Source organism: Myotis nattereri (assembly GCF_964212035.1).
Source record: "Myotis nattereri genome assembly, chromosome: 3".
Lineage (NCBI taxonomy): Eukaryota > Metazoa > Chordata > Mammalia > Chiroptera > Vespertilionidae > Myotis > Myotis nattereri.
In genome coordinates this window covers 172749441-172761868 of record NC_138077.1, presented here as the reverse complement: position 1 = coordinate 172761868, position 12428 = coordinate 172749441, and the positions used below count along the sequence as shown (strand labels likewise).

Genomic DNA, 12428 nt, shown 5'->3' with positions numbered 1-12428 from the left:
TAAGTATAAGTCTTTTGAAAATGTTTCCCATTCCTCTCCTATAGGCATTAACTTCCATTTACCCAGAATATATATATTTTTTAAGTTCTCTGTTTTTCTAACCTTTGTGCTCCTGTTATGGCCATTACCTAACAACTGCACAGGCCCTAAAGGACTGGATTTGTTTTATGGGCTCCCGGATACTGTATGTGCTTGGCGAACAGCTTTGTAAAGTGAAACTGTGTTAAGCACTGTGAGAGATGAAAATGTGTGCCTTAAAAAAAAAAAAAAAGAAAAGAAAATGTGTACCTGAGCACCGCCAAGGGTCCATGGAGGAGGAGGGGAGGGGGCAAAGGGCATGGGCAGCCTTCGTGTGGAGCAGGTAATGCAAAGTTTTAGACAAACTGCAGCAACCTGTAAAACCCAGTGCTATAATTTAACAGGCTGCTTTTGCAGCCTCTCAGAATCTTGATCCTACCCCTGGTCCCTCCTCAGTGGAGAGGAGGCAGGCATAAGCAGAGCTGGAAGAGTGAGGCGGGGATACAGATATGACTGCTTTGCAGAAATGTGGGCCCTAGTGGATGTGATAGAGGGTGCTTGGGGTAGGGGAAAGCAACTGAGACTTCCTTTCACAACCACCTAAATGTTACAGTTATTTTCACCCCCTCATCAGATTCTCTGTTGCATTACCAACCGATTAGATCCTGATTCTGAAGTTTCTAGATAAGATAAAAAGCAGAAGTCATAGTGAGTTTATTAGGAAATTTGTTCAGTATGAAAAAATGGAGAGTTTAGGTGATGCTTACAGGAAAATCTAAAAGACTATATCTCTTATAAATTATTTCTAATTTCCTCCAAAATATACTATAAATGTATGGGCTTAAGGGAGGCATTTGATGTATAGTTCATCATATTTGAACCTGCAACCTGGGTATTATCCCTGACCAGAATTGAACCCACCAACCTTCAGCATATGTGATAATGCTCCATCCAACTGAGCCACACCAGCCAGGGCTCTGGCTTCATTTTTCACCATAGTACTTGTCATCATCTGACGTATTAAATATTTTACTTATTTACTTTAATATAAATAAGTTTTCTTGCTAGAAGGGACTTGCCCTTGATAGATGCTCCTAACTATTTGTTGAATGAATGAAGGATGAATGAAAGCATTTTGTGCTCACTATTTTTTGGTTTACTCTATAGGCATGATGATTCCGAATGATGTCCAAGGTCCTGGCTTGCTTGTTGAACTGCCCGCTATGGCTCAAAGAAGGCAGCAAGAAGATCTGCCCTTATACCAACTCCCCAGGACCCGAGTTGTTTCCAAGACCTCAGCACACACAGGAATATTGTCTTCGAGATACACCACTGATGCATAGTATGATTTCCTTTTCTTTTACATTATAAAATAGTTCTTTTTCATCTATAAAAATGAAACAGATATAATTATGGTGACACATTTGGAAAATACAGAAAAATACTTTGAATAAAATCCACTCTATTAGATAATATACTAATTGTCTAATTATATACATACATAAAATTATGCCTTATATACAATTCTGTATTCTTGCAGTTGCATGCAAAATGGATCACATCGAGTATTTGCTTAGAAAATGGGAGGTTAATAGTTTATTTTTAACAACTCAAACAAGGAATATGTGGACAAATGAGGTAATGGATTTAAGAGTTAGATAATCTATAGGAATTGGTGTCTGATAACATGTAGGAAGTGAGAGGGACCAGTTGATGATGATTCATGTTCCTGGAATGAAAAACCAAATGGATAGTGGGGCCATTAGTTCCTTGACGTAGTTTATAGGAGCATAAATAGGTTGGAAGGGAAAGTAATGAGTTCAGTTTGAGACATATTGAGGGTTTAAGTATTCATAGGACAACAAAGTGAAGTGGAGTCAATTGGATCCATGATTCTTGGGATTAATGTTGAGGCTGTCCTGACATGGATAATTGGGGACAAATCAGGCAAGCACTGGTGAAACTCCTGGGTTTGAGTAGCCTTTCATGGGAAGTTCAAGTAATAAGAAGAGCATAGGGTCAAAATTGGAGACCTGCAAAGCAGCAATATTAAAGGTATGAATGGAGGAAGAAAATAGGAAAGTGGAACAAAAGATAGAAGGAAATTCATGAACCAGAGGTTGACATAGAAATCAAAGGAAAAGAGCATTTTAACAAAAAAATCATCACATGCTACAGGGAGGTCAAGGTAGATAAAATGGAAACGTTTTCATGGTGCGTGGCCATATGGTCTTTGGTAAGCACAGTTTTATTAGAGTGCATGGTGAATTGAGAATTGAACAAAAGGTCTGAAACTGGACAGAACAGTGTCTTGAGAATCCTGATCATAAAAAGAGGCAGGTAGAATGCATGAGGTAGGTAGATAGATAGATGATAGATGATTGATAGATAGATAGATAGATAGATAGATGATAGATCGATAGATAGATAGATAGATAGATAGATAGATAGATAGATAGATAAAGATAGATGAGAGAGGAAGAATGAGAGAGAATATGTGTGTGTATCTGGCTGTGTCTTTCTGGAAACAATCCAGAAAAGAAATATGTAAATTCTAGGAAGGGGGGCGGGTGGTTACACATAGTTCGTATAGAGAGCCAGTGACATTGATTTTTTTCTGTCATTTAGGGGAAAAGCTATTTACAAGAGTGTTGGGGTGCTAGTAGAGTGGCATTAACAGGAGAAGTGTGAGAGTAGAGATTAGCTTTTAAAACAAGGGTAGGGGAGTAATGGCTTAGTGATGGAAGAGAGTTTAGAAAAATATTGGCCCCTCTTGCCAACTTCCCAGAGAGTAAGAGAATGAGCACTAACCACGTGAGTGTGGTATCATGACAAAGAACCAGCAGCTGTTGAGAGAACAGAAAAGGTATCGAGAACATTCAGTGAAGAGGTTAGTGCATGGAGTAGTTTCTTTACAACTCAAGGAAATTCCACAGAGTGATGGGTAGTTTGGCTGGGCAGGTGTTGGAGGAGGGAGTGATATACAAAGGTGAAACCAGAGTGGTGTAGCACTGTGAGTACAGGAGAGGAGTGAACAAAGGAGCTGGAGGTACTGACATAGCATCACAGGAATGAGTGATAGGGTAGGATTGGCCCTAATGTTTTTATTAAACCCTTAGTCCAAGAATGATTTTATATCATCTATCAACACAATGATACTGTCTTCTCTATTCAATAACCTGTGACCTTCTCCTAGAGTTTTAGATAGAAACTTCATGTAACATTGTTCTTTGTGCTTCTGCATAGCTCATCTCTGAGTGGAAAGAGAAGACACAGATAGGCCCAACTAGGACAATCTGGTGGCTTTTCACACAGCAGAACTGGAGTGCAGAGGGGCGGTGCTAGCAGGCCTGGTGTCCTAATGACCTAACCAGCTCCTGGAGGAACTCACAGTGTTAAACAAGCAATGCATTTGTTTCTTTAGGAGAGATGCCTGGGAGTGGCAGTACTGGAAGGGTTAGCAATATATTTTATGACTTTTATGTGGTCAAATTAATTTTTAAATGAGACACTTTTGTCTTTTAAATTTCTCTTAGTGTTAATCATTGAATCTGGCTGAAGAATTCAGAAATGGGGCTACTTCTCTAAAGCTATAGAATTATTAACTGTAGAATTGGAAAAGGTCTAAACAAATTTCCAAACCCACCCCTCCTTCCTCACGCAGAAGACAAAATGGAACACCAGTTGTATCTTAATTCTCCCAGCTTCTGAGAGGGAAGATAGGCTTTACTCCTATCCCATTGTTTTTTTCTCCTAAAATGAGTACTTTAACAAGTCAATTTCTTATGCAAGCTCAGGTATTTAAGGGCTCCAACCTAATTTTGTCTTGGGAGATCAGTCTTGCATTTGAAAGTTGTACTTTTGGCTTGCTTGCATAGATTCAGGATATATTTAAGTCTCAGCAGGTTCCAGAAGACTTCCTGTAAATCTAGTCCCAGTTTTAATCTTTTAGCGAATGCCCATGGAGTTAGCATCCTAGGTGAATACTTATTGCCACTCAGGAGTCTTCCTGAGCAATGCATAGATTCTTTTGGGAGAGAGTCTTTTAGATTATCAGTGTATCATGAAGTACTAAATAGTATCTTAGAGTTTCTTCTTTGCATTAATTGTAGTGTAGTTCTTTAGTGTGCATATATATGTGTGTCAAGCCAACTTCTCCTTGTGTGTGGAGGCAGGACAAGTATTAAGAGGTCAGACTCACCCTCAAAGTGGGTCTCTCTACGAGGAGAACTGTGGGCCGGTGGGTATGATAACTCTGGAAGGAATCTGAGCTATTTTGTTCCAAGTATCCCCCTTTCTTCATAAGGTCACTTGAGATCAGGTCTTCCGAACTCACCTGGCTTCAGTCTTTTTCTAACTCATCTTTGTCATCGCCTGCTGCCTGAGGACATATGGGTGCCTATAAGGGGGACATCTCTCAGACTAATAGCAGATCTGTGGTAGAGACATATTGTGGGTGTTGTTCAGATTTTCCCTCTAGTATTTATAGCTACATGGCCCTGAGAAGGCTTCCCTTGTGTCCAAAATTTCTCATTTATAAAGTAGGTACTTTTACGGATTAAATAAAAGTGAATATAAAGGGCTTCATATAATGCTTTGAACATAGTAAATGTCTAATGAACAGTCAGCAGTGATGCTCAGTGACAATGATAGACTCATGGGCCATGAGGTTTATCTAGGGTAGTATTCATTATTGCTGGGTTTTTTAAAAAACATTCAAGGAGATTGTAGGCTGTTTGTTTGTTTTATAATAAAATAGGGCCAACTCGCAGTTAATAAAACAAGGTGTCAGAGGGTAAAGGCTTTGGAGGAGGATGAACTTGAGATGAAAGACTTTTAAAATTGACAAGAAATCATGCTGTCAGTATAATAGGATGCAAATGTAAAGAAATACTTTACATATTACATACTTTGTTAGAGTGGTGGAGGTAGAACAGGAGGCAGGAGTGATGGTGGGGGAAAAGATTAAATGATTGTTATATTTTGAGCTCCCAATACAGTGCCTGGCATTTAGTGCCTTTTAAATGAGTGGTGGATATTTAATAGGTTTACCTTTGGGATAAACTGCCAAAAAATTTGTATAAATTCAGAACATTGGTAAGAGGCTGAGGAAAAGGAAGAAAAGAAATGTATGCATTTGAGAGAGGACTACTCTGGAATATTTTGAGTTGGGAGGAGAAAGAGGAGGTTTCCAGTATACTTCCGTTGCAGCTGTTGTCCACACTGCAAGGGAAGATAAATGTGAAAAATTAGGGCAGGAAGTACATAAGAATATTACACTAATGTCTTTGAGACTATATTTAGATCTTTGATTACTAAGCCAGGCTCTACAAAAGGCCAAAAGAGACGTAAAGTTGACTGAAGGAAGCAAGTTACCCTTTGTGACTTGAGCTTTCATTTCCTTAACAAAACTCTTAAACACAATTGTACATATTAATAAAATGCACAGATTTTTAAGGGACAGTTTCCTTGATGTTGATCACTGTGTAGATTCATATTGCCGACAGTCCAATTAAGATATTGAACATTTCTATCACCACAGAAAGTTCGCCCATTCTCTTGGCAGTGCCTTGTCCAAGGCAACTACTGATGTGACTTCTTATACTGTAACGTATTTATCCTGTTCTAGAACTCATGCAAGTATAATCACGCAGTAGGACTTTTTTTGTGTGTCTGGCTTCTTTTCACTGAGCACAGGTCTGTGCCATTCTAACCTTTAATATGAGGAATGCCTGATTCTTTCTGTGTACTGGTGCCATGTAATAATTTTCTTCGTACCCTCAAAAATCACTGTAACATCTGTAAACTAGCTAGTTTGGAAAACACTAGTACCCATTCTCCCTGGTTTCAAACACTTGTTATTCCCTATGGCATGTCACAGCAAATTGCCATATAAAATCTATATTTAAAGAGGCAAAAGAAATCATGACATAGCTTAGTCACAACTGGAACTCTTCCTGCTTAATCCCTTTAGGGTGCCGAGTTTACTTGGCCCTCATATGGCTTAGTATGTAGAAATTTTATATGGAAAAAAAAGGTATATTGAAAAGGAAAGGTCACCTTGGCTATCTGGATCCATCTGACTTTGGTATGATGTTGAAGATTTTATTCGCAAAGGGATTGTATATCATAATCAAGTCTTACTAATAACACCCACCTGTTCACTAATGAGCTACTCCATCTTTTCACCCAAATCTGTAAAGAATGATAACTTTGGGCATTTGTTAAAAAGATCTGAAATAAAAAACATTGTTTTTATTGGATGTTTAATTCCCTCGGGGAAAAACTGGTTCAATGTAAGAGGTAAATTTCAGTTATTTTAAAAATTTAAAACTTTAACTGATTGAGCTATTGATCATATTTAATTACAGTGCAAATTATAAAATTTGGTTAGAAATCCCTCATTAAAGTTTTAAATATGTTTGTGAAAATTTATACCTTCATATGTGTAATAAAAGTATTTTACTTTCTCAATTAAATTTTATTTGAGGTTAAAAGGTATATATATGCCTTCATCAATGTAAAGTGACTACATCAGTTGGTATAGTTGCTCATCTCCTCTGACTGTATTTCCAAAACTACTCACACTAAGTGGGTAAGTTTTTGCAAGTTTTATCTCTCTTTAAGTATAAAATAATCCGATTAAAATAAGCACATACCAATTTCCTGAAGAAAGATAATATTCTTTGAAATAGTCAGTGAGTCTCTTTCAACAAAATAATCTTTTTGTTACATACTTTATCTAAAACTTTCCATATTCTAGATAATGCTCCCCCCCCCCCCCCCCAAAACACACACACCCAAACCCTTCTCGTAATTTGTGAAAGCTAGCAGTTTAGGATATTTTTGGTTTTTATTTTTTAATAGAAAAATTGATAGCTTATACTAATATTAAAGCTTGGTTTTCATTCTAGTTTATTTTTTTAAAGAATTTAATTCCTATAATGATAACATATTTGTATCACAATAAAGATGCATGTGTGTGTGTGTGTTTCATAGTGCCTATTATGAACTATTTTTGCTCACCACACTTCTGACACTGAATGTGTGAGTTTTTCCTTCACACAACAACCAGTTCTCTCTGACACCAACTCCTGGGAGTTATGCAGACTCCACAGCATAAAGGTTCTGCCCCGTAAGACTGCCCTGACTTCAGATGCCAGTTGCCAACTGTGCTTCTGACCAAACAGCTTGAAATTGGGTGTTCCCACAGCCCCTCCCTTGGGCATGTGAGGAGAGCTCACAGAACTCAAGAAAGTGCTTTACTATCACTGGTTTATTATAAAGGATATAACTCAGGAATAGCCAGATGGGAAAGAGACACAGGGCAGGTCCTGTGGGGAGGTGTGGGTGTGCACAGTGCTTCCATTCTTCTCGGCACATTACCCTCCCAGTACCTTGAGGTGTTCTTCAACCTGGAGGCTCTCTGAACCCTGTCCTTTAGGGTTTTGTTTTTGTTTTGTTTTTTTGTTGTTTGTTTGTTTTTAATGGAGATCCCATTAAGTAGGCACAATTATTTACATCATTAGCCATTGGTGCTTGAACTCAATCTTTAACCCTTCTCCCCTTCCCAGAGGTGGGGCTGAGGGTGGGACTGAACGTTCAAATTCTAATCACTTGCTTGTTCTCTGGCAGCAGCATCCATCCAAAACTATCCAGGGTCCTACCAAGAATCACCTTATTAGCACAAACACAGTTCTGGTTGAAAGGAGATTGTTATTAATAACAAAAGATGTTCTTATCACTCATATCACAAAGGAAATTCCAAGGAATTTTCTATGTCAGGAATCAGGACAGACATTAGTTATTTATTTCTTACTAGAGGCCTGCTGCATGACATTCGTGCACTGGGGGGAGGGGGATCTCTCAGCCTGGCCTGCACCCTCTTGCAGCCTGGGAGCCCTCAAAGGACATCCCCCGAGGGGTCCTTAGCGCTGCTGCAGAGGCAGGAGAGGCTCCCACCACTGAGCCCGGCTTCTGGCTGAGCGGTGCTCCCCCTGTGGGAGCGCACTGACCACCTGGGGGCAGCTCCTGCATTGAGTGTCTGCCCCTGGTGGTCAGTGTGCATCATAGCGACCGGTTGTTCTGCCATTTGGTTGATTTGCATATTAGGGTTTTATTATATAGGATGTGGGAGAAATTTTGATGCAAAAAATGAAAAACTTGCAAAGGAAATGAATATTGGTTGAGCTTCAGTTACTAGTAAATGCCAGTTTTTTCTCATTTAATCTTTGTTACTGTTACATAGGGTAATCAAAATATGAAAGTTTATGTGATGATTACAACTATCCAATGAATAATGTGATATGATAAAGTGAACACTTTGCTTAAATTGGTGGAATCATGGGAGTATCATTTAGGGATTGCATTCAGAGGCTCATACACAGAATCCCCCCTCCCTCCCCTCCCCTTTAGCATTGTTTTAACTAAGCAGGGCCTTAATTTTTTTCATGTAAAAAGTTTTGAAGAAAGTGGTCTGTCAGGGTCTGAAACATGTTCTTCCTTTCTTCTCTGCTGTCCTTACTGGGGCTACTCGTGGTTTCTTCATGACTTTAAGATGGAATGCTTCACCACCAATATCATCTCTGCTTTCTAAGCAAGGAGAAGGGAAGGGTACAGAGCAAAAGCCTCCTGCCAACTGATTCTCCTCGATTTTAATAAGTTTTCCTGGAATTCTCATCCAGGGACTTTTGCTTCCCTATCCTCACAGTTACCATTAACTGAAAGGAAATCCACAAATGTATTTTTTTAGATCTGGGCAAAGTGCCACCTGGAATAACAGAGTTCTGTTGGTAAGGGAAAGTGGGAGAGAGGACATTAGATATGTAACCAGCAGATATTTGCCAGGCTGTTTGCCCCTGAATGCTATGATCTAATCATAAAAAACAGATTGGTGAAGGCAAGAAGGCCATGTGGTAGTGAGTGAGATGTTAATGATCCCTAACGACCCCAATTTCTTACCTGATTTTTGGGATGTCTAAATTAGTGATGGCGAACCTTTTGAGCTCAGCATGTCAGCATTTTGAAAACCCTAACTTTGGTGCCGTGTCACATATAGAAATTTTTTGATATTTCAAACCACAGTAAAACAAAGACTTATATTTTTTTTTTAATATATTTTATTGATTTTTTACAGAGAGGAAGGGAGAAAGATAGAGATTTAGAAACATCGATGAGAGAGAAACATCAATCAGCTGCCTCCTGCACATCTCCCACTGGGGATATGCCCGCAACCCAGGTACATGCCCTTGACCGGAATCGAACCTGGGACCTTTCAGTCCGCAGGCCGATGCTCTATCCACTGAGCCAAACCGGTTTCGGCAAGACTTATATTTTTGATATTTATTTTATATATTTAAATGCCATTTAACAAAGAAAAATCAACCAAAAAAAAAAATGAGTTCGCGTCTCACCTCTGACACGCGTGTCATAGGTTCGCCATCACTGGTCTAGATATTTTCAGCTTTCTCCTTTTCAGTTACCCTTAAACCATTATATCCTAGGAAGTCTGTAGAATGGCAAGGAAGTTGAGTTTTGTTACTTTTTACAGGATGTAGTTCAGAGTTCAGAGAATAATGGAGCATTGAAACTTAGTGCGGAAAGAAAGACTTGGGTACTGTGAGGAAGTTGTGTAGAATGTCTGAGCCTCAGTTCCTCATGTGAAAAATACAGTTATGTGGCCTGCTGTGCCTACTTCACGGGTTTTTTTGTGAAAATGAAATGAAAGAGGTAGTGCCTACATTTTTATATAGAGTAATACAGTTTAGAGTATCAGACTATTATTTCATTGGGTGGTCCAAAGTCACATACCTATTTCATGGCACAGGTTAGAGTGGAGCTTAGCACTCCTGGCTTCTCTTCCAGGTAATTATTATGGCAATGTCTCTACCCTATTAGATAGCACTACTTATATAATTACTCTGTAATTCAGCGTTTTGTTATTAAGCAGCTCCATGCTAACATACTTGATGGGTGAAAGTATGGTTGTGGTATGGTAGGTGGGAGGATTGAATTAGATAACATAAGTAAATCTCTCTGTAAACTGAAAAGTGATGTATAACTACACAAGATATTCATGGGATACCAGTGACGGGAATTATTTAGAGTGACAGAAAAATATAGAAAGAAGGATCGTGTTTACTAACTGTAAAGCCATTTATGTTGATCTATTCTCTGAGCTAGTCAATATCAAGTTGTAAGGAATATATCCTATATAATAAAAGGCTAATATGCAAATTGTCCCCTCAACCAGGAGTTTGACCAGGAATTTGACCAGGGTGTGGGCTGGCCTGTCAACTACCTGGGGCCCCTCCCTCCAGCCAACCACCAGCGGCCCCTCCCCACATTCTGCCCCTCCCCCAATTGCCCCCCCCAATTGGGGGCGGGCCAGCTGGATGACCTCCCTCATCCCCTCCCCACTGCCGGCCTGGCCCCTGATTGGCCCCAATTGGGGCTGTGCTGGCCAGACCTCACCCGTCCACGAATTTGTGCACTGGGCCTCTAGTTTTGATATTGATAGAGGAACAAATATTGCACAAATCAAACACACAATTTTTGAAAATAGCATATAGAGTGGCACCGATAACAGAGCTTATAATCTATGATTTTCCAGTGCTGGGTAAATATTTGTTGAGTTGAACATTAAAATAATATATTTTTACTTTGTATGGACAGTTAACTATTGATGTAAATATTTTAAAAGCTTAAAAATTAAGAACTGTTTACATATAGATTGTGCAATTTTATGTTTTATAAATTGTGTGTGTATTTTTTTCCTCCTTAGTGAGCTACCTGAGAGAGAAGAAGGTGAAGGGGAAGAAACTCCTAACTTCAGTCACTGGGGTCCACCAAGAATGTATGTTGATGATATTATTGGCTTTCTCAATAGAACAACACCATCAGAGGCTTTTTTCTTTAATTTAATATTACTGTCATTCAGTCATTCTCTAATGATTGAGAAATTGCTACTCATATGTAGCCAGGCAAAATGACTACACCCAATGTTAGGAAAATATCATACTCTTTCAGGGAAAGCAATTTTCAAATGTCCACCTATGACAGTAACTGATGGACTAAGCATAGTTTATCACTGCCTCACTAAGGGCAGATAGGGCTGCCTTGATTGCAGTAAAGCTTCTTTATGTATAAAAAACAACAGTAGTGAGGCTGTACCATATACCAATTTATTTCTCCCTCCAATCCCTTGTGCCTTATGTGAGCAAACAGAATGTGTTGGGCCCATCTTCTCTTAGATACTCTTGTAATTATATGTAGGCATGAGGGGTGTACTTTATTAAGATTATTAAAGTCTTCCTTTAGCTGCTCTGTCTATTCTTCATGCATTATTAATTTCACTGTGCCCACAAAAACTGTTTTTTCTTGCACTTATGAGTTTTGTCTTAAAAACTCTTAAGAACTGTTTTCTGAGCTACTTTTTAATTTGCATTAATTATTGGCTAATTAATGCAATTGGAGGGAAAAATTCATAATATGTTGAGGGTCAAGTTTTTTGTTTTGTTTTTGCTTTAATCCTCACTCGAGAATATATTTGTTGAAGTGAGAGAGATTGGAACGGGGGTGGGCGGGGGGCGAGGAACATCAATGCGGGAGAGAAACATGAATGGTTGCCTGCTGGAAGCTCCCCAACTAGGGATCAAACCCACAACCTAGGTATGTGCTCTGACCAGGAATTGAACCCACAGCCTTTTGGTGTACAGGACAATGCTCCAACCAACTGAGCCACCTGGCCGGGGCTTGATGGCCAAGTGTTATCCCATATGTTTTTGAAATGATGTGAAGGTAGGAAGAAAAGAAAACCATCCTGCCTTAGGAGCAGATAAAATCTGTCCTCCACTTAAAGAACCCCAGGTTATGCTGACTGGGAAAAGCAGCTTGGGGCAGCAAGCCTCTCAATGGCAAATTTAATTTAGTCTGAAATTTTCTGCTTTTTGCAGAGACTCTTGATTTTTCCACCCATATGTTCTTTCCTTAATCCAATCTTTGCTAATATTGTGGGTGTAGATGAAAAGGACTAATCACCAAAAACATTGTGGTAGGAGGTGGGAACATTAAGGCCTAGCAAAATCTCTCAATTTTGAGTTGTATTTATTGTTTTAGATATCTATCTTTTTCAGAATTTAAACTTTCACATACACCAGGAATTTTTTAAATTTTTAAAAATGTATTGATTTTTAGAAAGAGAGAGGAAGGGGGAGAGAAAGAGAGTGAGGGAGAGAGAGAGAGAAACATCAATTTGTTGTTCCACTTATTTATGCATTCATTGGTTGATTCTTTCATGTGCCATGACCAGGGATCGAACCTTGGCATATTAGGATGACGCTCTAACCAATTGAGCTACCCAGCCAGGGCTATGCCATGAAATATCAATAATATCTTATGATTTAGGAATG

The 12428-nt window shown here is 39.0% G+C and overlaps 1 protein-coding gene across 1 annotated transcript in view; it reads left to right on the top strand.

Annotated features, from left to right (window-relative positions):
* The window catches only part of PATJ (PATJ crumbs cell polarity complex component), a 304927-nt gene that overhangs the window by 117222 nt on the left and 175277 nt on the right, over positions 1-12428 (top strand). The window contains exons 22-23 of the mRNA XM_081087464.1: positions 1186-1360; positions 10802-10873. Coding sequence (XP_080943590.1) covers positions 1186-1360; positions 10802-10873 — 247 coding nt within the window. The remainder of the gene's footprint in view (positions 1-1185; positions 1361-10801; positions 10874-12428) is intronic.